General features: G+C 42.3%; 2 protein-coding genes across 2 annotated transcripts in view; one reads left to right on the forward strand and one right to left on the reverse strand.

The window, feature by feature from the left end:
• Nucleotides 1-4,329: 4,329 nt before the first annotated feature.
• CCDC77 (coiled-coil domain containing 77) lies at nucleotides 4,330-21,373 on the reverse strand. The gene is made up of 11 exons (XM_013947322.2): nucleotides 21,044-21,373; nucleotides 19,058-19,247; nucleotides 17,626-17,768; nucleotides 16,556-16,652; nucleotides 15,083-15,149; nucleotides 14,243-14,328; nucleotides 12,854-13,002; nucleotides 12,263-12,503; nucleotides 11,281-11,406; nucleotides 10,994-11,146; nucleotides 4,330-9,001 (listed from the first exon to the last, which is right to left on the reverse strand). The coding sequence occupies exons 1-11, from the start codon at nucleotides 21,088-21,090 to the stop codon at nucleotides 8,855-8,857; spliced, it is 1,446 nt and encodes a 481-aa protein (XP_013802776.2). The 5' UTR covers nucleotides 21,091-21,373; the 3' UTR covers nucleotides 4,330-8,854.
• Nucleotides 21,374-25,149: 3,776 nt separating this feature from the next.
• The window catches only part of KDM5A (lysine demethylase 5A), a 52,584-nt gene continuing 50,247 nt past the window's right edge, over nucleotides 25,150-27,486 (forward strand). The window contains exons 1-2 of the mRNA XM_067307327.1: nucleotides 25,150-25,317; nucleotides 27,381-27,458. Coding sequence (XP_067163428.1) covers nucleotides 25,150-25,317; nucleotides 27,381-27,458 — 246 coding nt within the window. The remainder of the gene's footprint in view (nucleotides 25,318-27,380; nucleotides 27,459-27,486) is intronic.

Raw genomic sequence — 27,486 nt, forward strand, 5'->3', positions numbered from 1 at the left:
GGCGCCGCTCAGGGCGCCGGGCCCCCGCCGCCCCGGGGCATGCTCCCGGCCCGGCGCGGCTCGGCGCGGCGCGGCTCGGCGCGGCGGCCCCCGCCCCCGGGGCGGGCCCAGGTGCGGGGCGGCGCCGCGCCCCGGCGGCGGCGGCGGCGGGTCCCGGCGGCCGCGGGCCCCCGCGGCGTGAAGCCCCGCCGGGGCGAAGCCCCCCGCGCCCGTGGTGGAGGAGGCGGCCGCAAAGCTGCTCCAGCAGCGGGGAGGCGGCGTGCGCGCTCCCCGGCCCTCGTCGCAGCCGCCGTGGTGCGGCTCCTCGGCGGCGGGGCGGGAGGCGGCTCCTGTGCGGAGGGGACGGGGTGAGAGGCGGGAGGCGGGATCCCGCACTTCCCAGCGGGGGAGCCCGCAGCGGTTCTGCCCTTGTGCAGCACCTGGGTTCACTTTAAAACGCCTTGCTCGGCCAGGAGGGATGGGGTGCCTGACGAAGCCTTCAAGTCCGTTTTCTGAAGCAGTTGACTAGGCACAATTTTATGCTGTTCACACCAACCAGTCTGAGGTTGGATGGAGGATGTCGGAGGCCCACGTGAAGACCAGGACCTTCCTTGGGTGCATGTAGCATTTCAGGTCACATCTCACACCCGCTTTTGAAGCAACTCTCCCAGCTGCCCCCCCCCCCCCCCACCGCCGTGCTCTTGGTTTAGTTCCCATCACAGAGCAGCCTCCGAGGGTGCAAAGTGGGTTCCTCCTGGGTGAAGCCAAACTGGAAGGTGCCCTCTGCAATGTGTATGGTGCCCCCCCCCCCCGCCTGCCCGCGGGATTGTAATCCCTCCGTGTGCAAATCGTGTGGATCACAGACTGTTAGCACTAACGATTTTCCTCCACAGCTCTGCTCCTGCAGGACTGCCCTGCGACCACAAACAGCCCCTATGCTGTGTGCAACCATGAATGGGAACTCTCAGACTGAAGTTAGTTTTCTTAGTGCATGCTATGACTCTGGACCTTTTCGGAGGGTTCAACTTCCTTTCATGGCAGTCTTCTCAAGTGGGAGGCCGAGCAAAATGAAACTTGCCATTATTTAGCCTCAGCAATTGCACCAATGGCCTTTGAAAGGACACGGGGGGCCTTGGCAGAGCGGTGCGAGTCCCAGCAGGGACGGGCTGCATCAGTGGGTGCTGGCACTCCAAGCACTGCACCGGTTGGGGCAAGAGCGGGGTCCCTTGGTCTCCGTTATCCCCGTGGTCATTTGCCGAACACAGTGTTCCCAGGGTCCAAGCAGTATCTGGAGACCCTGCTGCTATTACCTGTCATGCATATGTGCTATATTCTGCACAGGTTTGGTGTGATGCAGTCCATCCTGAAACTTTAAATGGTGCAACATTTACATATTTCCTGTGTGGAGAGAGGCTGCAAATGCCCATGGCACGGATGAAAATGTAAATCAGCCAGTGCATGGTGCCGCTTCCTCCAGCGCAAATAGACAGGGCTGCTAGCACCCTGCCACCATCCACACCAGCACAACTCAGAACCGTGAAGCCCTGGACAAGTTTAATTACTGCAAGGCAGAAAGCACAAATAAAAGTATGACATTCACTGGTTTTAATTATTATTTTTTGTAGGCACTGTAGAAGTAATATTTTTCATATTTGTTCAAAAATTAAAAATATTAGAAAAATAAGTGTAGTAAATATTGACCCAAAGCTTAATTTACTGTTTTAAGAATGAGACTGGGATCATATATAATTAGCACAAAGTTGGCTGCATTTCTTAAGTGAATAATCTTTAATTTTGAAAAATGACAACTATTCTTCATTAAAACTTTGTTGTATATTAAAACAGGCACATTTTTCCTCTTGTGAACATACTGCTATGATAAGGTAACTCCAATCTGGTTGATTTTTAAACAAACAAAAAATTTTCCTGATAGAAGGACTATGCTATAACGATGATACAGAAAAGGTCCTGTCTCTGGAGAAAAAGATTAAGGAAATAAATGTGACATCTTGATGCATATCTGTTACCCTGTAGTTACAACAGAAGAGTATTAAGGAACAAAATTAATCTGGGTATGTGTAATAAAAACTGGACTGAGGAATTAGAATAGCTTTATACTATACTTCTTAAAGTAACTTATTTTGGAGTACTTATTCACTGTAGAAAGTACTGATGTCCAACAGCAAGCTTATCACTTGATATTTTTAAAATACCTCACATAAATGTTTTATCCTCAGTCTGCTAGCAGTTATATATTAATTTCTCCGAGCCAAGTTACACAAAAAGGGAGTGTCTTTTTTTGTTTGCTTATTAGTTTTTGTGTTCCCTAGTTCCAGCCCATCACATCTCTAATCTTAACTGGGTGTGCTACTGCAGTGGTTGAAACTTTTGCTTGCAATAATTCTGTATACTGGAGTTAACCTCATTTGTGAAAGAAACAGTATGTGAACTAGCAGTGGGTGGTGCCGGAATAGGGTCTTTGTTACATTCAGGTGGTTCAGACATGAAATGGATGCTGTTGCCTTGACTGACAATCCCTAAATGCTGCACAGATTGCTGCTTGTTTCGGGATATATCTAGCCTAGCCTAGCCTGAATACCCTCTTCAAAGGAATTGACTATTATTTGCCAAATGAGCCAACTGGAATATTTTTTGCTTTGTTTGGGGTTTTGTTTGTTTTCTATTTTGGCTATGTTTCCTGATGATAAAAGCAGCCTTTGATATGAGTACAGTATTTAATGACACACATCTCCTGTTCCTTCTGACTCTCCTCTCTAGCTACATCTCTGTGCACCTCTGCCTCTTTTTGTGATGCTTTTGCTTCTAGTTATCTAACAACTGCTTCTCTGTTCTGTAAATTACTTGCAGGTCTGTGCCAACATTCTTTTTTTCTGTAGACTCCCCAAAGGTTCAATTATGTGCCTTTTGCTCCTTTCCTTTTCTGTATAATTTTGATTTTAACACTAATTTACCAGCTCCATAGCAAAGATACCCAATTGCCCTACCCTACATTGCTTTCACTAACCCTGCTGACACCACACCGCTCTTCCTGACCTTAGTTGTACTCCCAACTGCAAACAACAGCTTCATCTCAGTATTCCTAATCTGACAGACTCAAAGGCAGAAATGTTTCCAACAGGAAAAAGCAATCTCCAAAAATACAGTTCCCCCTTATTTTCCTTTTTGGCTTCTGAGGACTGGTCTGTGCTCTAGAAGGCGTTAACTGCTGTAGCTACCCCAGTAAAATCACAGCTGCAGTTTACATCACAGTAAGGGAATGCGTGGTGCCTCAATTAATAAATTGAGCTGGCAAAAGGACCTCTTGCCCAGGTAAGTTGCACTGATATGGTGGGTTTTGCCAACACAGCTGTGTTATGCTAAGGAACATGATTTTTACCAACACAGTTATGCTACCAATATTCATATTATGGGCCTGAGCCTGGGTTTGGGTTAGATCTTCATTTGTTTTCACTGTTCAGGTGACTTTGCTTCCTCAGCTCTGGCTTTGACTGAGCAGCATCAAGGTCACACCATCCTTCTCCTACACTTTTACCTGTCTGAGCGGAAAGCCTCATTCATGTATTTCTTTTCACAGAGCAAGACTTTTTCAGAGGTCTCCTCAAGCCTTAGCTGTCCAGATAACACTATACAGAAGGGGCCTGCCCATCCTTTCTACTGTAACAGAGACATGGTTTCATGTGAATCCCTCACAGTATCTCTGGCAGGTCCTGCCCTGTGAATTGGCCCAAATTGCTTTCAGGTCCCTGCTCTGCTTTGGGCTTCAGAACAACCTTTCAATATCTAGTGCACACTAGCAGTTCTTCTGACTCTACACGTCAGAATAAGTTTTTTATACAGTTTAAGATGTATTTTTTTCAATAGACTTTTCAGGATTTAGACATATTATCCTAATAAAGATACATACCTAAGTTTTCGATATTTTGGAAAATGATCTGTTTTCAAATCTGACTAAAACCTTGCCTGAATTTCCTCCTTTCCCTGCAAGGAAAATTCAGCATGTACTGGATAAACAGTTACTGGGTAAATTCAGAGCTCTTTATTCAAACTGAACCCATTTCAACAATGAAAACCTTCATGCCTTCGGTAGTTAGGCTTTTTCCTGCTTTGGCATTGAAATACTGTTGTATAGAAAGCCTCTGCATTTTCTGAATATAGACAGTTAACTCTTATTTACCCATTTGTAATCTGTCCACAGTCCCACAGCATTATAATTCATAAAATGTATAATGTAAGTGAATATCAAACCTCCATTGAAGGCTCTGTTTATACAGCTATATTTGGAGCTCATTTGAAGGGCAGTCACTTTAACTGCTATTCAAAGATGCCCTTTCTCCAAACAGTTCATTTGGTGCTAAACAGGAACAACAACAAGTCCACTCCATCCCCCAAAGTATTTAAGGTATCATACCAGAAATGTTTCCCTCTCATGGGTTAAATTTCAGTTACTTCTGATGGCTTATTTCAAATAAGAAAAAAAACAAAAAACACTCCCCAAATCAGACTTTTGATGCAGTAAGAATTGAAACAAACTTTGTTCTCTGTGTCTAAACCCTATGAATACAGCAGTCAAAAGGAGTCATTGTAACTTTTACCTCTCATACCTTGTATATTGTACCTGAGTAGACTTTGGCAGATAACCCCAGGCCATGCATTAAAAATCTATGCGTTTCCACAGCTAAATTCAAGAGCTTAGGAATAACCGTTCAGGCATGAAGGTTTTTTTTTTTTTTTTTTAAATTAAAATACAGGTCGAAGCACATCAGGAATATGAAAGCATGTGGGAAAAAATCATTAAAAGAAAAATCTTAAAGTACTCCTTTTTTTTAATACAAATAAGCTATTATGCCACTTTGAATGGGGACAAATGTGACATCTTTATTAGTGAGGATTTTGACTGAATAGGTCTGAATGCATTCTAGGGTAGCAGACTTAAATGTGTTCACACACTGTAATTAAAAATCTGAATGCCATAACTTTTCATGAATATGAACAATCTGAGAACATGAAGTGCACCAGGATATTGCTCCTACAAGTCTCAGAAGTGTCTGATTATTTATCATAGGATTACTTCCCAGCCTACATATAGAGATATTACAATGCCAGAATATGAGGCTGCCTGCAGAGAATCCATCTATACTAGTAAAATGTTTCTGAAGAAATACTATATTAATGTAAACAATTTTCAAGTACAGCTATTGCATACAAGTATATATCACTACTTTAGATCTATTCTGACAGCTGTCAGAACTGAGGATATAGTTAATTTACCTCTCTAACTGTAGTCACAGCATAAACTGAGAGTTACTGCAAGTTCTGGCTTAGGAAGAGGAGGGTTTTTTTTGACCTTGTGTAACCTTGCTGTGAAGGGTTAGCTGATACAGCATACATTCCTATAATTAAAGCAAGCGCATGTATGCTGAAAAAATCCTACCAGTATTGCCTATAAAAAATTAATAATTTTAGAGCCATAAGGGACCATTAAATGATATATCATGTATTTCACATGTCATTACATTTTGAGTTTCTTGTGTTAGACCCAGTAACTTAGTAAAATAAGTTAACTTTTCCAGAATGCAATCATTTTTGGATTGAAGATTGAGAGCTTGTCAGCTCCAAAAATGGTTTGTTATAGTGCGGAGAGAGAAAAAAAAGTCTTCCTGTTAAAAATGTATACTTTATGTTCTATATTCAGTGTTTAACTACAGCTTCAGGCTACTGGTTTTTCCTCAGCCATTCTCTGCTGGGATTAAGGGGCTTTTTTTTTTTTTTCCCTTCAAGGTATTTGTATATTAATCAGTCTTAATTTAATACAATTCAAGTTCTTACACAGCCTTTTTCCTCTGCTGAATCATCTGTGATTCTGTGTCTTGCCCAGCATTTCAACTTTTGTAATGTATGCACTCAATCTTGATCTCATAAATCCTATACATGAGAAGATTTCACCTCCTGCCCACTTTCCCCTACTTGCACAGAAAACATTTTAGCATCCAGATTCACAACAAGAATATTTGTCCATTTGTGACCTCTAATCCTTATCAGTCTCCACATTCCAAGGGTCAGCCATTTTGGAGATACGGTTCAAATTCCTTGTCCTACATATGTAACCTGGCATTAAGTTGTATTAAAATGATACAAGTTACACATTAACTGGTAAATTAGCAAAAAAGGATAATCAGTCTTTTGAGTACATGCTTGCTTTTTTTAAAACTATTTTATACTCAACCCCAAAACCATGGAAGAAAGTTTGGACTAATATGAGTTTTTGAACCTTTTTCAGGAAAGCCCTTTAGAAGTGTCAGTTCTTTACTGACAGATCTTAGAGGGTAACTGTCTGGTAGAGAGCACTTGGTTATTTAAAGCAGCTTGTGGCCTGAAGGTCCCCATTTGTTTTGGCAACAACATGAAAGCAACATTTTACATGGTCACATGAAGATGTCAAACAAAAATATTAATGTACAGTACTCTGCACTTCCTGCCCTTGGACAAACTATTCAAGCTTCCAAATAAAATGCATATACAAATCAGTACTAGCGTAATTTCCCTCCACCCCCATAGGAAGGGTTCAGAGCCTAGTGACAAACCAAGAATAAAGTTCGAGCTGCACTTTAATTTTGATGTACCAGCAGATATGGTAGGAATGCCATCCTTTTACACTCTTCAGTCTTTCAAGCAATAAGTAATATTGGTAAGGAAGACAAGAAGTTAAACATTTATACCCTTCTTTCCCCAATATCTGTCCCAAACTTACAGTCCTAAATATCCAAGCCTACAGTCTTTATCCATACATATTTTATGGCTTTCAGGTGAGGAAAAGTTACTTTCTCAGGCTACTCTTTAGCTTGGAGGAATTGAAAACAACCCAGTTTCTAGAGGTTCAAGAGACCAATTTGCTAGCTTCCTGTTAACTGAATTTAAAGTAGATGGATTCTGCAAAATCAGCATCTAGTACTTCATTATGTGGTAATTTTTCCAGAAGTAGCCTTTCAGGAGTGGTGGTAATATTTTTGATAGCCCATCTTCAAACTAGCAGCATGTTATTCCACAAAGGCGGCTAGCTAAAGGAAACTTATTTGATAAAGTACTAATCAACTAAGAAATAGCAAAACTGTGCTGCTGTCATTCAGAGTCTAAAAACCTTCCCCAGCTTGTCCACATTGCATGGGCACCTGAACTGTTCATGAATCAATTTTTGGACCAGTTCAGCATTTTAAGCTAAACAGATCAGCGACCACATATTTTAAATCTCTCTTCTAACTTGTAGAATTTAGAGACTGCAATAAGCATTTGAGCATCCAGGCACACAAGCAGTCAGCCACCCATGCTAAAGTCTCTGCTTGTGAAGAGTTTGGCTTCAAGAATACATATGTTCAACTGAAGCCACATTACAGGACCATAAAAGCCAGCAAGCCTTTCACAAAAATGCACAAATGAAGTAGGCCTTGAATTCCTAGAAGAATTCCCCCTCCATTGCTTTAGCTGGTACTATAGAAAACAATTCTTTCTGCAAGTCTTGACAGCAAAAAAGTTTTTTGCCTCCCTGCTTCTCCCAAACACTGAATGAGGATCTCCATGGCCACTACTAAATCCAAGAGAAACTGCCTGCTTTCACACACTCCTGATTACTTTTCAAATGGGAAGAAAGCTCTGGTAGACTATAGAAGTATATTTCAGAAAGGCATTGTTCTGCTTCAGTCACATTTAATAGGGTGAAGCTATGGTAAGAAACCTTAAGGCACCCAAACCCCTTTTCCAACACAGATCTGCTCTCAGTCTACAAGGTGGACAAAATTTGCTGACAATACAGTAAAAGGTTGAATACCTTGCAATTATAAAGTAGGCTGAGGCCATGTTCTAGTGCTTTTCATGCTCTTAACGGTTTTAGAATTGCAACATCCTCATGTCTGGTGTGGAGATAGTCATACAACCAGAGACCATGTAGAAATGTGCTCCCCCACCCCAGTCCCTGTTACTGTCCAGTAACAGCAGCAAAAGCTGACAGTGAGTGTTGGTATGTAACCACCACATTGTTTAAAGCAACAAAAGAAGATAATATGACTGTTGAGGAGGATACTAGCTGTCTTTTATTATGAGTTCCTGTGTGTTAAGATAACCTGAGTGAAAAGGGAGGGGAAGATGACTCTTCAGAGATAGTATTTTTTACCCCTACTAAAACATTCAAAAATCAATGGAGATGACATTGTTGGTTCTCACATGAGTTCTATAATAGATTATCCATCATATTAAAATGAGTCATGGTTTGTCCCAGTTAGGTTGGAATCAAGGAAAAGGAAGCCATTTTAGAACAGCTATACTGTCAAGGTTAGATGGGACTCATATGTAGTACTGACTTTCTATTTAAGATCTTTTGCTAAAGAAAATTTCCAGTTATATCGCAAAATGCCTAGGCACCATAATTATTTAAATCACTTTAAAAGCTGCTTGTCTCACATAGGGAAACATCAGACAAGCAGTTCAGATGTTGAAAATTAGATCCTTTCATGATTATTAATTCCACATGTGGTTTGTACTATGCTCCAAATAAAGCTGAAGACCAGCATGCAGTGCCCCCTACCACAGATAGAAAGGTAAGTAGAAGTCCTAAGCAAAACCGTAATAAGACCACAGAAAGTACATGATTGATTATCACTATCATCTCTCAGCTGAAACAGCAACATAGCTGGACATGTTAAGAATGGCTGGTGTATGACATCATGACATTTACTGCAGATTTCCTCAAGCCTTCTGTCACTAGATGCCAGGAAGCAGACAGGCAAGAGCTGCTCTTGAGGATGACTATTCCAGCCTAGCAATGGTCCTGTTCCTGATAAACAGGATGCTGGCTAATACCTCAGCATCAGCAGACCCGTAGTTCATTCTCTAAGCCATAAATTTTTGCTTTTAACATTTTCAGTTCTCCTTGGATTTTATGGGTTTGTCTGTTTCCTTGGCGGACCTCCTGCAGAATTGCAAGATCCTGATCTGGTCCAATATTTAGAGTCACCTGGAGAGGATAAGAAAAAACAGATTAATAAAAACAGTATAGAAAGTAATTTGGAGAGTATTATGATGAGGATACAAGGAACAGAACTCCAAAGGAGTGTCTTGATAGCTAGCGAAGAGGATTGTCAAAATGTCACTAGGCCTATCACCAATAGAAAGGTGTTCCAGAACCAAAAATAAAGAACAAAAAGCTTTGATACATCAGGGTGTTATGACACTGGAGAAGAAACTTGCATAAGAATATGAGCCCAAGCTCACCCTCAAACTATTGGCTCATTTTTACTTCCTGAATTGCTTAGAGACCCAAAGGAGGCAAGTTAAAATATTTAACAACTTATGTATTTCTCCAAGTTTCTCTCTTAGTATGATATTTTGTCTTTTACTACTAGAAGTCATGGCAGTTTTTTGGACCAGTAAGAGCTTGTCCTGGCTAACTGCTGCAGCCAACCTGCTGCCTTTTGAACTGCATGTGATTCAAAAGTTGTTCAAATATAATTCCTTGTTTCAAGCCATGCCACACAGCCAACAGTAATGCTGTGCTGGGGCAGAGGCTGCTAGATAATCAGAATTCCTGGTGGCAAGCTAGCAGGGGCTGCTGAGGGTAGTATTTCTTGTCACTCTGGAACTGGATTGAATGCCATGCAATGCCCAACAGGAAAGAGCCTTGGAAGCCGCTCCAAAAGCCCTCTTTTCTCTTGAGTATCCCATTGTTGTCATGTAGTTCTTGGTCACAAAGATTTTAATATGCAGATCAGGAAATTTAGTCATCTATAGTCATTTTGACCTCAAATGATGAGACGGATTTAAAGACCACACTGGAAATTTCTAACAATTATTTTATTCCTCTGCCCTCTTGTGGTTAAATGTGGAAAAAAATTAATTTTACTCCTCTAAGAGCACACACACAGTAACAAAACATTTACAGGATTAAACAGAATCTTTGCACATTATTTAGAGATGGGGAAATTTGCAGTAATCTGAACAACTTTAGATCGGTCCAGAAAACAGTGATTCTCAGTTCACCCATACATATTTATTTTTGCACAGAGCTCTAATTCATGAAGAGTCAAAAAAACCCACTTGTTTACACTAACAACTCAGATACTTTAAAGCTTGAAGTTCTCTTCATATCATACAGGTCTATGGTAGAAATATCATAGACAATTTTCTTTTTCTATCCTTACACCATGTTTAGTCCTTAAACAAAAAAATCCAAACCTTTAGTGAGGAAAATGCTTTAGTCTATGGAAACAACTGTGTCAGAAGCACAGAACACAGGAGGTTTCAGTGGCACTGCCAGCTAGACTCCTGAAATAGCAGGGAGTGAGTTGGACAAAAGCTATGCCTAGATGATCCTCTCAGGCATATCTTTTAAACAAATATCACATTGTTAACTCCAGGCAGCGTCAAGGCTGTGGCTTCCTTTCTAACCTGTTTTGATGTTTACCTGCACATCTAGAAACTACATTTTATTTCAAAGTTACACAGATTCAACTTCCAGCCATCAGTTTATGCAATGATTTTTCCAGAGTTTCAAGTGAGATTTACAAAGGAAGAAATACAATATTCACAGTAATCAAGTCGCTGTTCTACCTCTTATTGGAACACAATCAAATGCTATGGCCCCCAGAAAAAAGTCTCACCACATTCTTTGCAGGATATACTTTCATAATGAACTATTTTACCACCTTGCAAGTTTAAGACAGTTAAGTGAGCTAAAGGTGTCAGGTAAGACCTTTCAGGGGTGCAGCAAAACAGGACACAGCTACTGTATGATCAGAACAGTTCCTGGACCAACTTGATCCTTGATTAACAATGGCAAATCATTTTTGCTTCTTAAATTATACATAAAAACAGGGCATGTTTTATCAAATAGCTGAAGGAATACTTAGGAAATCCTAACAACTCAGATTCTAGGGAAATACTCCATTTAAATACTGAGAATATACCTCTATAGGGTGAGCCCACATCAGTCTTAGCAATTAGCTATTACCTTGAAAAGCTGCTTCTCTACATCTTTCAGTCTCTGCCGAAGCTGCTTGATGTCATTCTTGAAACCTTCCACTTCCATATTACGACGTTTTTCCAAGGCCTCATATCGCCGAGTCATCAGCTGCAGGCGCTTTCCCATCTTTTCCGAGCGTTCCTATGGACAGAAAAACTCAGTGAGGTTTACAGAATAGAGGAAGACACATGCTTACAACAAACATGCCAAATGGCTCAAATGACCAATCCAGGGCTGCAAAGATAGCTAGCAGTAGATGATTACAGGATAATTACCTTAAAGAGCTCTCTGCCAACATCTCCCTCCTCACGGATCCTAGCCAGCTCACCTTCTAAGGTGACACACTGCTCTCTGTACATGTTTGATAGGTGCTGTTCCTGCATTAGTTGCTCTTGCAGTGACTAGGACACAGGAGGAAGAGTAAGAGTTAACAGCTAATGCTCACAAGATTTCCCCTCCTCTGAAAGAACAAACATGAAACAGAAAAACTGCCACAATACCCTGACAGTATGACTCACAAATAACAAAATATTAATAATTGGCGTTAGAGCTAATGAAATAACTAGGTAGGGACCCCTCCCACAATATCTAAAACCACTTCAGTTACCAAAACCTTTTAGTTAGAGGATCAGCTCTGCATGACAGCTCTTCATCAACAGTTAATGAACTCTTTCCCCATCCCAAGGCCAATGCTGTAATTCTGCTTTTCACAACTGCTTGCCCAGTATTCTATTTCAGAAACAACTGCGTTTCAACAGTAGATGAAAATGATTCATATTGCTTGTTTACCCACTTCAGGTCTCCAAACTTCTCCCTGGAAGTATATTAGTAGGATGAAAAACCCTAGCTACTGCAGAAGAGCTATAAGGGACATAGCAATCAAAAGGATTGTTCTCCCTGACAACAGCAAAGAAGATAAAGACATTGTGTTCTAAGTCCAACAGCTTTTATACAAAAGAAGGCACTTGCAACAAGCAGGTTAACAACTGTCAACCAGGTCAATTGGCTTGCAAAACTCAAGAGTTTATTTGATCTATGCATTACCAAACTACCCAACATTTTATCTGAAATTTGCAAGCAATAAAGATTTTGTTGCAGTTTTTTTTTTTTAATCTTAGTGCCAGCAACAACGTAACCTGCAGCAAGCCAGTCCAGCTTTGAAACAACTACCACTTACTATCTATCTAGACAATATCCAGATGCTTGCAACTTTCTAGTCAAGGACTATTAGAGAGCCTCTCCCTAGGACAGAATTACCTTTATTTCTCCACTATGGAGTTTCCAAACTTCATAATCTTCCTGAAGAATCTTCTTGATGTCTCTCTGCTTCTTCTCTCTTTCTGTCTTCTTGCTGATGAGCTGATCTGGGCCTTTGTCAAGTTTCCTCAACAAACTGTCCTTCTCTGCCATCCATGCTTTCTCATTGGCTCGGGTATCAAACTTCAACTGGAGAAAGTCTCGTGTACTCTCATACAAAAGATTTTGGGTCTTATGAAGCCTGTAAAAAGAGATCCCCATTGAGTCAATTCACTTCTTTCCTAGTTGCTACTTTAATTTCCTCAGTTAGCACTGAAAGTTGGAAAAAGTAGAGAAAAAGATAGGTGCTTTCCTACTAGATTTAGCTTTTCCTCATCTGATGTCAGAAGTGATATTCTTCCAAGGTGAAACAGGATTTTTGATATGCAGATTACTCCATCCATCTCCCTCCATATACCAAGCAGCTGGCTGCATAATTTGCTTTTCTGCCTACTGCAGCAAACAACATAACGAAAACCGGAAGACTGATTTTTAGATTGTTTCCCCTCTCCCCATCTCATGATTAAATCATGGTCATTCTCTTGTACTCACTTATCTGTTATGTTTTTAATCTTGTCCTGGTCCCTCTGATGCTGGACCTGGGCTTCCTCCATATGAATCCGCCTGTCCTCTAGTAGTGCCTCAAGCTGTTCCTTGGATAATCGTGTTTGTTCTTCCATCTGAGCTTGCAGGGCCTCCACCTGGATAGGTGTGCAAAGAAGCTGCAGCATAAGCTCCTACAGCAGTCCTAATCCTGTCCTTTCAAGTCCCTCTTAAATTCTAGCATTGAAGACAGACTCTTTATCCTATAATGCCTTAGGAGAGTTTTAATTTCCAATTTTTATGTTAACGTTAAATACTTTGAATAACATTTTTCAACAGAAATCATGCTATAGGCAAGACAAGGTTATCTATAAACAAGAGTAATAGATGCAAGATATTGGAAAGATTTAAATTGTACATAGGATGTGACAAATCCTGTGGAACACAGACTTCTATCCCTATGGTGTAAACTTCCAACAAAATGATGACAATTAATCCAAATTCTAGGAAGGCAGCAAGCCTACATACCTCACCCTGGAAGAAAGGCTACTGAACCAGAACAAGCCATGAATTCAGAACAAGATAATGAGCAAGAGAGATGCAAAGAGCTTTTATCTAAGGCACATCATCAGGAGGTCAAATATTGGAACTAATAATTAAGAAATGTTTGTTACTCCCACATAGGCCAGATGCACATTATCTAAAAAAAACTTGGTGTAAATTTAGACTGTTTATTTTCTATAATAATTTTCATGATGCTTTTCCTTCACAGTAAATGTTATTATGACAGCTAACTGGCCAGTGTCCTTAAAAAAAAAAAAAAAAAAAAAAAAGGAATCTTTCTTGGTTCCACAAATTTCCTCATTAATTTCTTTTCCTGATTCATCCTTCTTCATGCTTTACATATGGCTTCTGGTATCTTCCCCAAATAACAGTTCTGTGCATTCCACTATCATTCACTGAGATCTAGCAAAGGGAACAGTTCACTGTACCAGTGCATCATACTGGGGGCAGCACAATTCCATCTCAGATACTTTCCTTCTGAGAGACTTCCACAAAATACCCAATTCCACAGAAAATCTGAAGGTCTGATGTAAATTGAGAGCCACATCAATGAAACTAAGTTATCAACTACAAAGCCTACATTTGAAGGCACCATATTCTAGCTGACTTTACTGGAACATCTGCTTATAGAAAGCATCTAGGATCAGGCTTAAGTCCTTAAATCTAAGTTCACTGAAAAGAAACAGCTAAATAAACAAAGTGGAAATCCACAGCAAGACATGGGGATTGATAAGCAAGATGCAGACATACTGATTTTAAACAGATGGCATATTTGTCTATCATAATTGCCTGGACGGCCAGGAATTATGCCCTTTAATTAGCAAATGTTTTTACCTGAAGTAAGAGTGTTTGATTGTCTCTCTGATATCTCTCAGGACTTTCTAGTTTCTCTGCTGATTTTGAAGTGCTCCTCTTGGTGCCTATTGCAAAAAATCTATATTAGAAATGGAAAAATGTTCTCCGATCTGCAGTACTTTTCTCAGCAGGAAATACTGTATTACTGGCCTATAAGAAAAGGAAAAATCTTGCAACTGCTACAGTCACAAGGACTTGAGGGCTAACTGGATGAAAAAAGTTTCAAAACTTACGGTGATGTGTACCTTTACCTCATGTCATCATGCTGCAATACCTAGGCACCCTCCTAATCTTCTTGGCATATATGGAAAGTAAACTTTTAAAACAGTTTAAGGAAATGATGCTTGTGTAGCCGTGTCATCTGCCTATTCATCAACCCCTCAATCAGTTTTGAGGAGCCCACCAGCCAATTTGAGTCAGTTTGGAAAAGGCAGTTCTTAAAGTATCAAAGCTCCCACAACAAAATCAGTAAGTAGGTGTAGAGACTCAAACTACTGTCAACACTACAAGTAGGTAGAACACCACCTCTTGAAATTGATATGGGTTAGGATGGCTGTGCAGTTCAGTACCTGCATACCATGGTCACCTCTTCACTAGCCAAGCAGATCAGGAACATGAGAGCCAGCTCATGTTATTGTAAGAGGCTTTGAAAGGAAGCAAAGAGTACTGTATGCATATGGATATACATGGATGCATCTAAGCAAATTAAGGGAGAAACTGGATGTCTTCACAGCAAAAAATTGTTTGGGATACAGGACAAATACCCAGAGAAACAAGTATTGATAGCAGAGCTGCTGTTAGATCAGTTTGGTTTGGTACCTGTTCTAGAAATATCGTTTCGTTCATGAGGGTCCCTGGATTTAGCTGGCCTTTGCAGAACAGTGACCTATAGAAACAGATTAGATATCTCAGCTGAACATCTGCACTTCTCCAAAGTTGTAGTGGTCAAGAACAAACCTTAAAAAGTAAAATGAAAGATCCAGAAGAACAGTATTACCTTATTCCTGCTACAATACAAAGACGACATTCACAAAAGTAACATCAGTGTTGAAAAACTTTTCCTTTGCAGCAGCTGAATTTTGACATTGTCTCTTCCCCTTCCCTCTCCCCCAACAATTGGGAATGAATCCTGCCCTTGCTGGCTTCATTAGGACAAAAATCAGGCCCTCAGCAGGATATAGCACATTTTGGGGGCAGAAAGGAGAAGAGGGAAGGTAAAGATGAAGATTATGCTATTTCCTTCCTTCACCCTCTTTCTTGCCTTAGCAAGAAAGAAGCATGAAAGGTTGATTTATCAGTACATTCACTGAAGCTCCTGAGCAAATCTAGGATAAAAGCTGATACAGTTATTGAATCAGAACCAACTACTGTTGAACTGAAATTCACTTAATCCCAAAAAATAGGAGGTCAGTAAGGAACTGGTTATAATTCCCGAGAGCACAGCTGCAATTTTAATGGTAACACCAGATAGCCAATAACTCCTTTTTCACAGTTTGGGTTATACCCCAACCCTTATCTCAAAGCAGATACTACATAGTTGACCTAATTTGAGAGCTACCCTACATCAGAGAATTTTAGAGCTCATCAGATTTTTATACCACTTGGACAGTGCAGAGCAACCATGGAAAGAAAAGAATACAGCAGATTTTGGTCTTTGTTCTGTACCTTATGCCATGAAAAAACTCACATTTCATCATACTCTTATATGCCCAAATCAAGTCATTGCTTTCTTGACAAACAGGTCCAACTACATTGCTCTTCAAATACTGCCACTTGAACAATTTGACACCATTGCTGAGATATACTACACAATTGCCTAGAGGGAATGACTCTTCTGTAGTCTCCTGCTAGGAAACCTCAGTATAGACCTCAGCACTGCTTTACTCTTTACTGAGGTCCTAGCTATAGGTTTACAGTGGTAATCAGATAGCTGATCTTCAAACAACACTCTTCTCTGATTTTCTCCACCTCCTTTTTCCTTCTCTCCAGCTTCTCAATGGCCACTTGCCACATGGCTCTAAACTCCTGTCTCACTTTTAAATGAGTGATTTGTGGATATGCTCTAGAGGTGTGGGGGACTGGATGCTAACAGGACTGATCTCCAGGAGTTCCTACTTTTGTCAGCAACTACACCAAAGACTAATGTTGCTACAGATTCCTCCTGCTTTGCACTCACTTACCAACTTTTTTTTTAATTGTGGATTAGATCTGGTCTGTGGTCAGCCTCCAGAGTATGGATCTTCCTGTGACAAAACACAAACAGCTCTAAAAAAACTTCCCCAGTGATCTTACCTTATGTGGAGGTTCCTTGTGAAAATATGTAACTTCTCCCTTGTCTGTTCCTACTAAAGCCAGAAGATGTTGAATTTTTTTTCTATCTTCCAATTCCCTGGAATTCACAAAAAGGGATCAGAATATTGCTATTTCAAAATACATCAAAATACTGATACACTGTCATTTTAGTTTACTTGTTAAAATCCATGAGTTTTTCCAAATTGTCACAGTTCGTGAAAACACTGCTTTAAAAAACAACCACCCAAAGACACTACTGACATTGTCTATACAATGAGGACAATATCCATTATGCTGGCACTTCCCTCTTTTCAAACATGACACTTAAGCTGATACAGTAATAGCACATATTAGTAAAGAATTCACATTCCAGCAAAATTATGAACTACTTAAAATCCTTGCAGATATTTCATTCAATAGATTACAAGCATTCATTGTTTTTAAAGAAGGCTAGAGTAAGGACTGTGTCAGATTTTAGTCACTCTTGAGAAACACCAAAGCACACAACAAACATTTTGACACAAGTTCTTGAAACCCTAACAAAAAGCTTGGGATTAGCACCCACATGTTCCAAATCAGGTTGGGAAGCCCCTTGTCACTGGCAGCTAGTCTGATACAGCAAGACATACTCCAGTAGCTAAAAGGCATGAAGAAAGGAGTGGCTGTCAACATGACACTGCAGAGTCAGGGGAGACCATTTGCTTTGATGTGCGTTTTCTGTTTTAGTGTTTCTACAGCTGAGGGAGGAAATTTCACAATGCAGGCGGAAGCTCTGATTAAGTCAGAACCTCCACATCAAAGCTGGCAACTTGGAATTCAAACCTCGATCTATGTTAAGCTTCTGCTCTCTTTCCTACCACTGGAATAGGAGGAATAATAAATGGAAACATATTTGGCAGCCCAACGGTTTGTATTCCAGTTCAAAGATGGGTATGATTTCACAGGAGCCATCTGTGTGAAGTGCAGCATAACTGCTTCCCCAAAGACTCCAGATCTCTGCAGACAACTAGAATACAGCACATGCAACTCAGCTAGTGCCAGTTTCACAGCCCGCCATCTAGAAAGCGCACCTGATTTTCAGCCGGTCATTCTCCGAGTAAAGACGAAGGACATGTTCCCTCTCCTGGAAGAGGTAGACTTGCATGTCACTCAAAGCCTTTTGCAACTCCACAATCTCTTCTTCTCGCTGACGTACTTCCCACTGCAATTTGTGCTATGCAGAGAGAATGGAGCAATTGAAATGACATCAAGCATCAGGCAACACTGGCAAACAGACTGCATGTGCCAAGGAAGACTCTGAGCCTGTAATCAGTTTATAACAACTGTCAGTTCAACTGAATTATTTTGTACTTCTACAAAAAATTTGACCAGATGAGGGCAGTATTGGAAAACTATTAAAAAGGCTTCAACAGGAAGCTCAGTGTATTGAGCATAGTGTCACTATACAGTATCAGTCAAACAGAGCAACTTATGCTAGGGCCTCTAGTTTCCAGTCATTGCACTTATGCATTATCAGTCAGCAGGGTGCAGGTACGGAGAGTACGACTTAAAAACCTAGCAAAGCTCCTATAATAGCACTTATTCCACCCCCCCCCCCCCAAAAAAAAAGCATGGAAGAACATATATTAATACATTTGCATGGCTTAGTAGTAAGAGATATGGCTAGTTATAAAGTGTCATTAATGATTTTCTCCCTGTTCAGGAAAACTAACACAGCCCTCAGAAGAGCAATAGGACAAAAGGCACTATTTGGGAGGCCACCCCCTCTTTCCCATATGTTCAGTGAAAGCATTTGGAAGACTTGAATATACTAAGGGCTTTCAGGCTCCTTCAGAGATGGTAAGCACTTGAGGAGGCACCAAAAAAAAAAAATCATTCTTTCCCTAAAGAGTCATTGAGTCATTTGCAATTGCAAAGAGGACCACTAGACAGATGCTGTAAGGCATATCAGAAGGCAAACACTAAGATTTTCCTCTTAAAATGAAAAGATTTTTAGGTTTTCTACTTTCTTTTTATTTTGCATTTATTTGCTGTGTAGTACTACTGCTTAACAGCCCATGGCCAAGTTCATAAATTACATTGCAATAAATACAGACTATAACTGTATCTCTAAAAGTTCATTAAATTTGGCCAATAGAGCACTCATTCTTCACTGTGAGACATAAGGGAGGAGTTTGACATCTAAACTCAGGTTTCAGTTTAAACAATAAACAACCCACTATGAAGATATATCCCAAATACAATAATTAAAAAAATGGAAGAATACCCTACAGTCAGGTTTTCCCCTTTGCTTTATGACAGAAGACAAAGACAAATAGAATTCACAACTAAAGCCTGAGATTCAGCTATTTCTTCTTAGCTTAGTTCTATCATGTCACTGGAAAAATCTCAATATCATCTGTGTTGAATTTTTAACTGAAGAAGAATATTAATTCTTTATCAGACAATGAAGTTTATGCAAGTATAGGTAGTCTATCACCACTCAAATACTCTTTTCCTAACCTGCTCATCATACGTTTCTTTGTATTTCTCCAGCCTTTTTATCAAATCTTCATGTTCTTCATCAAATTCAGCAATCTTCTTGCGATAGTATTCCAACAGCTCCCGGGATGGGTGGAGGAAAGCAAGGCGTTCATTGATTGAAGGAAGAGGAGTAAAGTCCCCCTGATTTGGAGATGGAGATTTAGTATATCTGGAAAAGACATGAAGAGTTGCCAACCTGGACAAAGACATTTTCTAGTGACGTGTAAACTCCAAACAATAAAATATAACAACTTTTTAAAATAGTTGAAAATATGACAACACTGAGATCTATTTAACGCAAATTTTAAACACAGGTTAGTATGTCTGGGCTCCAAGTATTAACAGGAAATCACAGCATTTATGAGATATAAAAGCTTTGATATAAAGCAGTTTGCAGACTTACTATACTGTGGAGAAAGGGCCTACTGCTGGAAAAGCAGGGGAAAAAAAAAGTTATGGAAGAAAAGTCTCTTGGATTATTTGAGGAGGGTGAACTTGAAAGGAAGATGAGATAGAAAAAAGGCAGAGCGCAAAGGGGATTAAAAAGTACATTGTCTGGCAATTGGAAGAAGCAGACATTGCAAGATAAACAAGAAGATACAAACTCTAACAAAGAGCCACTGTCTGTCTTATACCCAATGAAACAATGAAACCCAGAAAAGAAAAAGATGTTTTATCACTGAATGGTTGAGGTTAGAAGGGTCTTCTGAGACCTACTCAAGCAGGGTCACCTAGAGTATGTTGCACAGGACTGTTTCCAGACAGCTTTTGAACATCTCCAAGGATGGAGACTCCACAACCTCTCTGGGCAACCTGTTCCAGTGCTCTGTTACCCTCGCAGTAAAGAAGTTTTTCCTTGTGTTCAGATGGAACTTCCTGTGTTTCAGTTTATGCCTGTTGCCTTTCGTCCTATTGCTAGGCACCACTGAAAAGAGTTTTATAAAGAATGACTGTTGATTGTTGAGACAATGAGTTCAGGTTAAGTAATGAATCATCATAGCTTTTTATATTGTATGTCTAGGAGTTTATATGTTTTCCTTTCCAGAGTACATGATGTTGTCCACATAGCTTGGCCACTGTTGACAGCGAGGCACAAACGGAAACTTCTAAGCTTGTGAATTTGATGCTATAGTATTAGATGAAAGAACATAAATCAAATTGAAAATACATATATACAATTACATATCTGACATTCATTATAAGCAATGCTTACTGCATTCAAATATTTAATCTACAGAAACAAACACCAAATTTGCATGCACTGCTGCACACAAAAGCCAAGATTCTCTTCAGAAAAATGCTGAGTTATTTATGTTGATTAGACAAACACCTTTTTATGATACCATCAGTAACAAACTTAAAGAAGCCTTCCAAAGGTAGCTAAGCAGACCTTTACTAAACAAACACACGCAACCTGACTCCTTGTGCCAGAATGTTCATCACAGAGTGATCTGGCAGGTGACACAGAGGCAGTACTTATCTTTATAGACTGCTTATCAGAGCTGCTTAGATGGGAACCCCAGTGTGCTACAGCCATGAAAACCTTATGCACTCCACACTTCTTATCTGCTGGCACTGCAGGAAAGTATTATATATACACCATAATAATACTGTTTCATGTAGCAACTTCCACATCAGCTGTGCCCCAAACCACCTTAAACAATATACTTGCAAAAACAAGTAACAGCAATAAAGGAAAGTAAGTTATATAAGCACAAGGTGACTATTTTATGACTGAGGCAAAGAACAGTAGAAATGGAAAGGGAATAAGGATAAAAAAACAAAAACAACAACAAAAACCAAGTACAAGACAGGACCAAGTAGAGCCTTACGTTAAGCCTGCCTACCAGACAGAAAGGAAAGAGCTCAACTATGCAGTGCTTGGCAGAGGGACCGGATCCCCGAGGGCGGTTTAGGAGTGGAGCAACTACGGCGGCAGCGGAGCGGGCGCAGCCCCCACACTACCTTCTGGAGGGAGGAGAGGCCCCCGGAGAGCGATCCGTCGCGCTCATGGCGCCCCGGCGGGAGGGCCGGGGACCCCGCGGCTGGGAACCCGGGCAGGTGCAGCCCCTCGGCCGTGCCGTGGCCGTCGCTCCCGGGAAGCTGGCGGAGGTGCCGGTGCCAGGCGGAAACACGAGTTAACGCGTGTTGCGCGTCCCCCCGGGCACGGCCGTAACCGCGGGATAAAGCCCCTCGGGAGTCCAGCGCCAAACAGGCCACAGACAACTCCCGGGAGGCTGAGACTGGCCGCGTTCGCCTACGCACGGCAGCGGCCGCCACACCGCCCTCCGCGGAACAACGGCCCCAACAGCAAAACAATCGACACAGCCAACCGTCCGCAACTTAAAAAGCGAGGCAACCTGCCGCCCGCGGCCCCCTCCAACCACAGGTAGCCTTGCATGCCGCTCACCGCCTCTACCAATCAGCGCTGGCGACACGGGCGGCACCGACCCGCGCCAGCGTGTCTGGGAGTTGTAGTTCGGGGGGGTCTCCGAGGCCGGCGGGGGGTGGCACTGCGCGTGCGCGCCGGCGCGGCCCGGGCCAGCGGGGAGGAGGCCGGGGGAGCCCCGCTGGGGGAGGGGGCCCGCAGGGGTGCGGGGTGGTCATCGCGTTGAAGTGTCTCTGCCTGACGGAAACGTGCCCCGCTTCTGCCCTCTGTGGGGATTTCTCAACCTTCCCACCGCCTCTCAGGGTTGGCGTCTTGAGCAAAGTAGGTGGTTTCGGATGCCCAGTAACACAACGGTAAATTATGTATCTCAATATACTTCAACATGCTACCCTGTGTTTTAACATTTTCTCAGCGTTGGAGGTCTCAGGAAGTACTGGAATGTTCTTTTCAAAACCTTTAAAATAATCGGCTGCTAGTTTGCTGAAATCACTGCTTTTGGTTTTGGTCTACAAACAATGCCAATGTCATTCCTCCAGAGAGAAATTTCTGAGTTAGTGAATGGTCCCCTGGCAGAGTATCACCTCAGGATATAGACTATTGGAGGACTTAGTTGGTAGAGAAACACTTAGTGAACCGATTTGCCTGATAGTGAGGCTTAGGGCTCTGGGTAAAATAAATGCAGCCTGTAGTGGGAACTCTTCTCATAAGCAATGGCAAAAAAAAACAGATAAGCCATTTTTCTTTGAAAATAAACGAAACAAAACACCAGAGTTATGATGCAGCCACAAGAAATGCTTGGTTCAAATTGTGACCGAAAATCCAAATGTAATTTTTAGATTATCTAGATTTTTTTTTACTTTCTTCATCCCCCTCATATGTCTTCCCAAACCCAGCAGTGCTTAGTATTCTTTCCATATATGCAATATGCAACACACTGTTTGCTAATGTAGTTACAAAGTGTGCAGGAAAACACCCCCTGTAAGTTAATAAAGCAGTTTTTTTCCTAATCTTTTCCTTGAGAAATTGGACTTTTTGCATTACGAAAAAAAATCTAGGCTTAGTTACAAAACTGTAAAGTTCTTTTTCAAGTTAATTTTCTCAATAAACACAGAAAAGGGAAAGGGGAGGGTGGATATTTTTCTGGACAAAGTCCAGAATGATAGCTGTTATTATCCTCGGTTACATTATCTTTCTTCTCCAGTTCATATGAAGTAGCTTGAGAATATTGTATAAGGGGCTGAAGTCTTCCCTCAGTAGGGAAGTGATAAATAGTTCCAGATGACCAAGAAAAAGTAAAGATTAACACAGGGTACATAACTCATAGCATGGTCCAATATTTCAGAGGCTAACAACCCCCAGTCTGGAGCAGGTAACTGAGAGAAGCATAAAATTCTGTTGCAAAAAGGAGATCCTGCAGAACTGATACAACGAAACAAAGGACCCCTTCCAGGTTATTTGGGATTTTTAGCTCTTCAGTCTGTCTGGAAAAAACTGCACCCATCCCTGGAGTGCCTTCCAGAACTCTCCACTAGCCCAACATCTTAACACAAAAACAAAACAACCCTGAACAGTCTTGAAGGAAATCAACAAGAGACTGGTTCTCAAAACAAAAGTTTTGCATGGATTAGGTCCTTTTTAGCATAGTTTTTTTCCCCTGGTATTCCTGGCTAAATCACCACTTATCTTGGAAATTGGATATGTTGGTTATTCAACTGTTGGGAATGAGAGTGGTTTCTCTATACACATACATTTTGCCAAAAGTGCCTGGTATAGCCCTTCAGAAGAAAAAGACTACAAAAATTTGGCAGGGACATGTGGGAATATAAGGTAATTTCTAGGTATCTGGTAAGGAAACATCTGCATTCCACATGCTTTTCCACTCATAAAAATATTGGGCATCCTCGTCAAGAACCCCCGGCAAGAATATAATAGTGCAACAACTCAACAACTATTGGTAAACTTGCTCAATACTTTGTGAGATCAATTTGCTGTTGCCTGTAACTTTTGCCGAAATTAAACATTCACACTGAAACCATTTGTTTCTCATATAAAATACATGCAACACCTCTTCAATCTAGCAGGAAAATGGTGCTGATAGAGGTATTAATATTTGTGAAGCAGATACTATAAGCCTCATGGTAAGAGCAGAAGGAAATTACTTTTTCTAAGCTGAGACTTAAATGGTATATCAAAACAAGGCTGGGACTATGTAATGAAAAGAATGAATTGAAATGTGGAATATAGTGAACACTAAATGAGGCCAGGATTACTGTTAAAAAAAAAAAGTAACTTTTTTTTAAAGACTGTGTCATAATGGATAGGTTAATTAGGTAGCTTTCCCTGAATGCAAGCAAGTCCAAACTTGCGAGTACTTGGCCTTAGAGATGTGACATTTCTCTACTGGGATGAGAGAGTGCAAATGTCTATACATAAAAGCTGGGGGTTGATTGTGGAATTCTTCAGACAACCTTGTAATTTATTGTTGGCTAGACTTTTGAAATCTGAATAAAGAGGCAGGGAGACACCCCGGCTTGAATTGGTAGAGCTGTCAACAGAAATGTGTATTAACTGGTATTAAAATCAGTTGAGATCAAATTCAAGACTGGCCAAAACGTGGTGGATCAGGGCAGCTGGCTCTTGCGGTCACAGATGCTCTCTGCCCTTTGCCAGAAGAACCCAACACACCTTTTCTGCACTGTCAACGGTGCACTACGTGAATGTGCTGGGACATGGCCTAGGGCCCACAAAATGCTCTTCCAGCTTCAGCAGCAGCACAGACCTTGTGCACAGCTGACCCAAAGCCCACAAATAAATATCACGGTGGCAATTCTTTCTTGAAGAACTGCAAAAAAAAGCAGAAAAAAACAAAACAAACGCTGTCTAACGATGAAGCGTAAGCTTCCGAAGGAAACGCCTTCATGCGGCACGGCCAATATTTAATTTGCAGGTCGGTTTCCCGTTTCGGCGGCTGGGTGCCAGCGCATGGCGGCGGCGACGCCAGGCGGGGCCGCCCAACGGCCGCTGTGGGCGGGGCCCCGCGGCAGGGGGCGAGGCTCCCGGCGCTCCCCCTGACGTCCAGCTGAGACAATGGAGGAAATGGCCCTTCAACACGGGAAGTGAATGGCTCGAGTTTCGTCGCACATTCCTCCGCGGCGGAAGGCGATGCGGCCCACCCTCCCCCGCCCCGGGGCCGCGCCGTAGGGTGCCGTGAGGGGGCGCGAGCGGGGCAGCGGAGCTCCCCGACCTGCGGCGGGTGTCGCGCCGGGAGCGGCAGGGCCGGAAGGCGACCGGCCTGCCAGCGCGGCGGGCCGCCTTGTCAGCGGCGGTCGCGGCGGGATTATTTTCTCGATCGGAAGACGACTGTCTCGCGCTTCCGGAGGAGGGCTCATACGCGAACGCGTAACTTCCGGGGAGCTAGAACGAGAGCTAGAGCGGCTCCGAGGGGGAAGGCGGCCCCGGGGGACGGGGCACGACACGGCGCACGGGAGCCGCCCCCGCCGCCCGGCACCAGCCGCCGCCCGCCCCGCGGCCGTCCTGCCTGGCAGCCACCGCCGCCGGAGGATGCGCCTCGGCCGCCGGCCCAGCCCCGCCGGCCGCCCCTGAGCGGTCCCCGAGCGGCCCCGTCCCGGCCGCGCCGCCCTCCCCGCCCCGGCGCGGCTCTCGGCGCGCTCCCCCCGCCGCCATGTCGGGGGGCGGCGGCGGGTCGCGCTACGCGGCCGAGTTCGTGCCGCCGCCCGAGTGCCCCGTGTTCGAGCCCAGCTGGGAGGAGTTCAGCGACCCCCTCGGCTTCATCGGCCGCATCCGCGGCTTGGCCGAGAAAACCGGCATCTGCAAGATCCGACCCCCCAAGGTACGGGCCGGGGCGGGGGGGCTGCGCCGCGCTGGGGCTCCGATGCGCCTGGGGGGCGGGGGGTGTCGGCGCCCGCGTCCTCGCCGTGTGCTGGGGCTCCCAGGGCCTGTCGGGGGGTCAGAGCCGGCCCGGGGGCTTGCTGGCGCGGAGGTGGATGCGGGGGGGACGGACCGGGGAGCCCCCTCCCCCGCTCCTGGCGCTTTTCGGCCGAGCTTGCGGGGCTTAAGGCACCTGGAATATTTTGGGGGCAGGTTCAGAGTTGTTTCCTGTCCCTTCCTTGGCCTTCCTGGGGCTTGTGTGTGTCGCCTTCGGTAGGCCTTGGTGTCCGTGCCAGGGGCACGCCGTACCTGTATGGTCTTTGACCTCAGAGGCGGCTTTTGTAGAGGCTGCTTTGGAGCAGGTGAGAAGCTAGTAGAGCATGGTAATGTCTTGAGCTTTACACTCTTCTTACTTAAAAAAAACAAAACAAAACAACCTTCCCCCCCCCCACACACACACTGGGCCTATCTGTGAAACCTCTAAAGGCATTGCAGGTAAAATCAGGGGTTTACTACTTAGGAGGAGGTAAGTGGGAAGGATTTTCCTTTTTAATGGGTCTTTATTTATAAACATAATCTTGTAACTATTAATAGAACTGCTGCCAACCTGTTTGTGCCCAGGAATTATGTTTATGCCTAGCAGTTTATAAAGTAGAAGCTTAATATTTCTGATGACTTGATGGGCAGATCATTATTTTATGATGACTTGTCCTGTGACCTGGTAAACCACTTGACAAGATCATCAGGAAACTTAGAAAAATGTCCTTAGAACACTTTAAAATTAATGCCCAAATAAGTTTTAAATACATCTGTAACATAGGCAATTAAAAATGCTGAGGGAGAAAGAAGAACCTCAAAAGAGAGAATGTAACTGAGAACATCTTGCATACAGGAGTTGCTGATTAGATTTCATGACCCTTCCTTTCCTTCTGATCTGTCTGGGTTGCTGGAATCTGTTTAGTTGGTTTAATGACATAGTTGAAAACATGACCTCTGAGGGGCTGCCTTTTCTAAAATAAGCAGAATAGCTTAAATTGAGAGGCCACAAGAAACTGATCCAGATCCTGTTCATTGAGAATAACTAGAACTTTCTTAGCAGTCAAATACATTTGTATTTCTCCATGATTGTTTAGCTGTTTGTATTGCAGTGTTTTGCAGGACGCAGGGGTCAGGTTGATTTGCAACCTACAATAAGGCCTACATCAGACACTTTATACTAACCTTACTGATTCATTATTCTTTTCCATTATTAGAAGCTGTAAATATTTTACGATCTTGCTTGAGGTCTTTACATGCTGTAGCAATACAAATAATAAATATTTAGTGTGTCTTGTCCATCTAGAATGTTGTGTCCTTACTTCATTGTACTTTTTGCCAGATAGGCTATCTACAATGATTTAAGGTGTCTTAACAAGTACTAAAGAGCTGAATGAGGTTTGTTTTGATGTCATAACGCAGTTTTGAGAGATGGAGCTGAGAGTACTTATGGTTGAATGAGTGCTGATCATGTTAAGAAAGTCATTACTTGAGACTGTGTTTACATTAAAGAGTTAGACTCCTGACTGGTCTTCCTATCTTTATTGAAATATAACCGTAGACAAACATGATTAAAGTTAGACACATAATGTATTTTATTTGGTGTTTGTCACTGTTGATAGTGAGATTTTGCAATATGCAGGATATATAGAACTTTTTTTCTTTTTTAAAGAAACAACCAGCAACCTACAGGGCATCTCTTGTATTTAAACTCAGTATAAAACAGTATACACCGAAATGCTTCAAACGATGTTTCTTTCATATTTTCAATTTCATGATCATCTCTTTCTTCTAACTTAAATATTATGGGAAGAACAATATGTTAAAAGCATAATAACATCATAGGACTGGAAAATCATATTGCAAATTATACTAAGGAATTCATTAGCTGTTGGAAACTTGTTTGCTCAGAAGCTAGTAGGGTAGTTTTCTTCGCATATTTTTCAGGGGTTTCTTGAAGCAATAAAAAGTCTTTCTGTCTCTGTTTAGGACTGGCAGCCTCCATTTGCATGTGAAGTACAAAGTTTTCGTTTCACCCCACGAATCCAGCGCCTGAATGAACTGGAGGTGAGCTTTTCCACTGTTGATAGAATTT

This window comes from Apteryx mantelli, chromosome 1 (assembly GCF_036417845.1).
Source record: "Apteryx mantelli isolate bAptMan1 chromosome 1, bAptMan1.hap1, whole genome shotgun sequence".
Classification (NCBI taxonomy): Eukaryota; Metazoa; Chordata; class Aves; order Apterygiformes; family Apterygidae; genus Apteryx; species Apteryx mantelli.

Coding starts and splice junctions, on each gene's coding strand:
- CCDC77 (XM_013947322.2), bottom strand. CDS start 21,090: ATGAGCGCGACGGATCGCTCTCCGGGGGCCTCTCCTCCCTCCAGAAG. Junction 16,653..17,625: donor AATGACCGGCTGAAAATCAG/GTGCGCTTTCTA, acceptor TGTGAATTCCAG/GGAATTGGAAGATAGAAAAA. Junction 14,329..15,082: donor AAACGATATTTCTAGAACAG/GTACCAAACCAA, acceptor TTTTTGCAATAG/GCACCAAGAGGAGCACTTCA.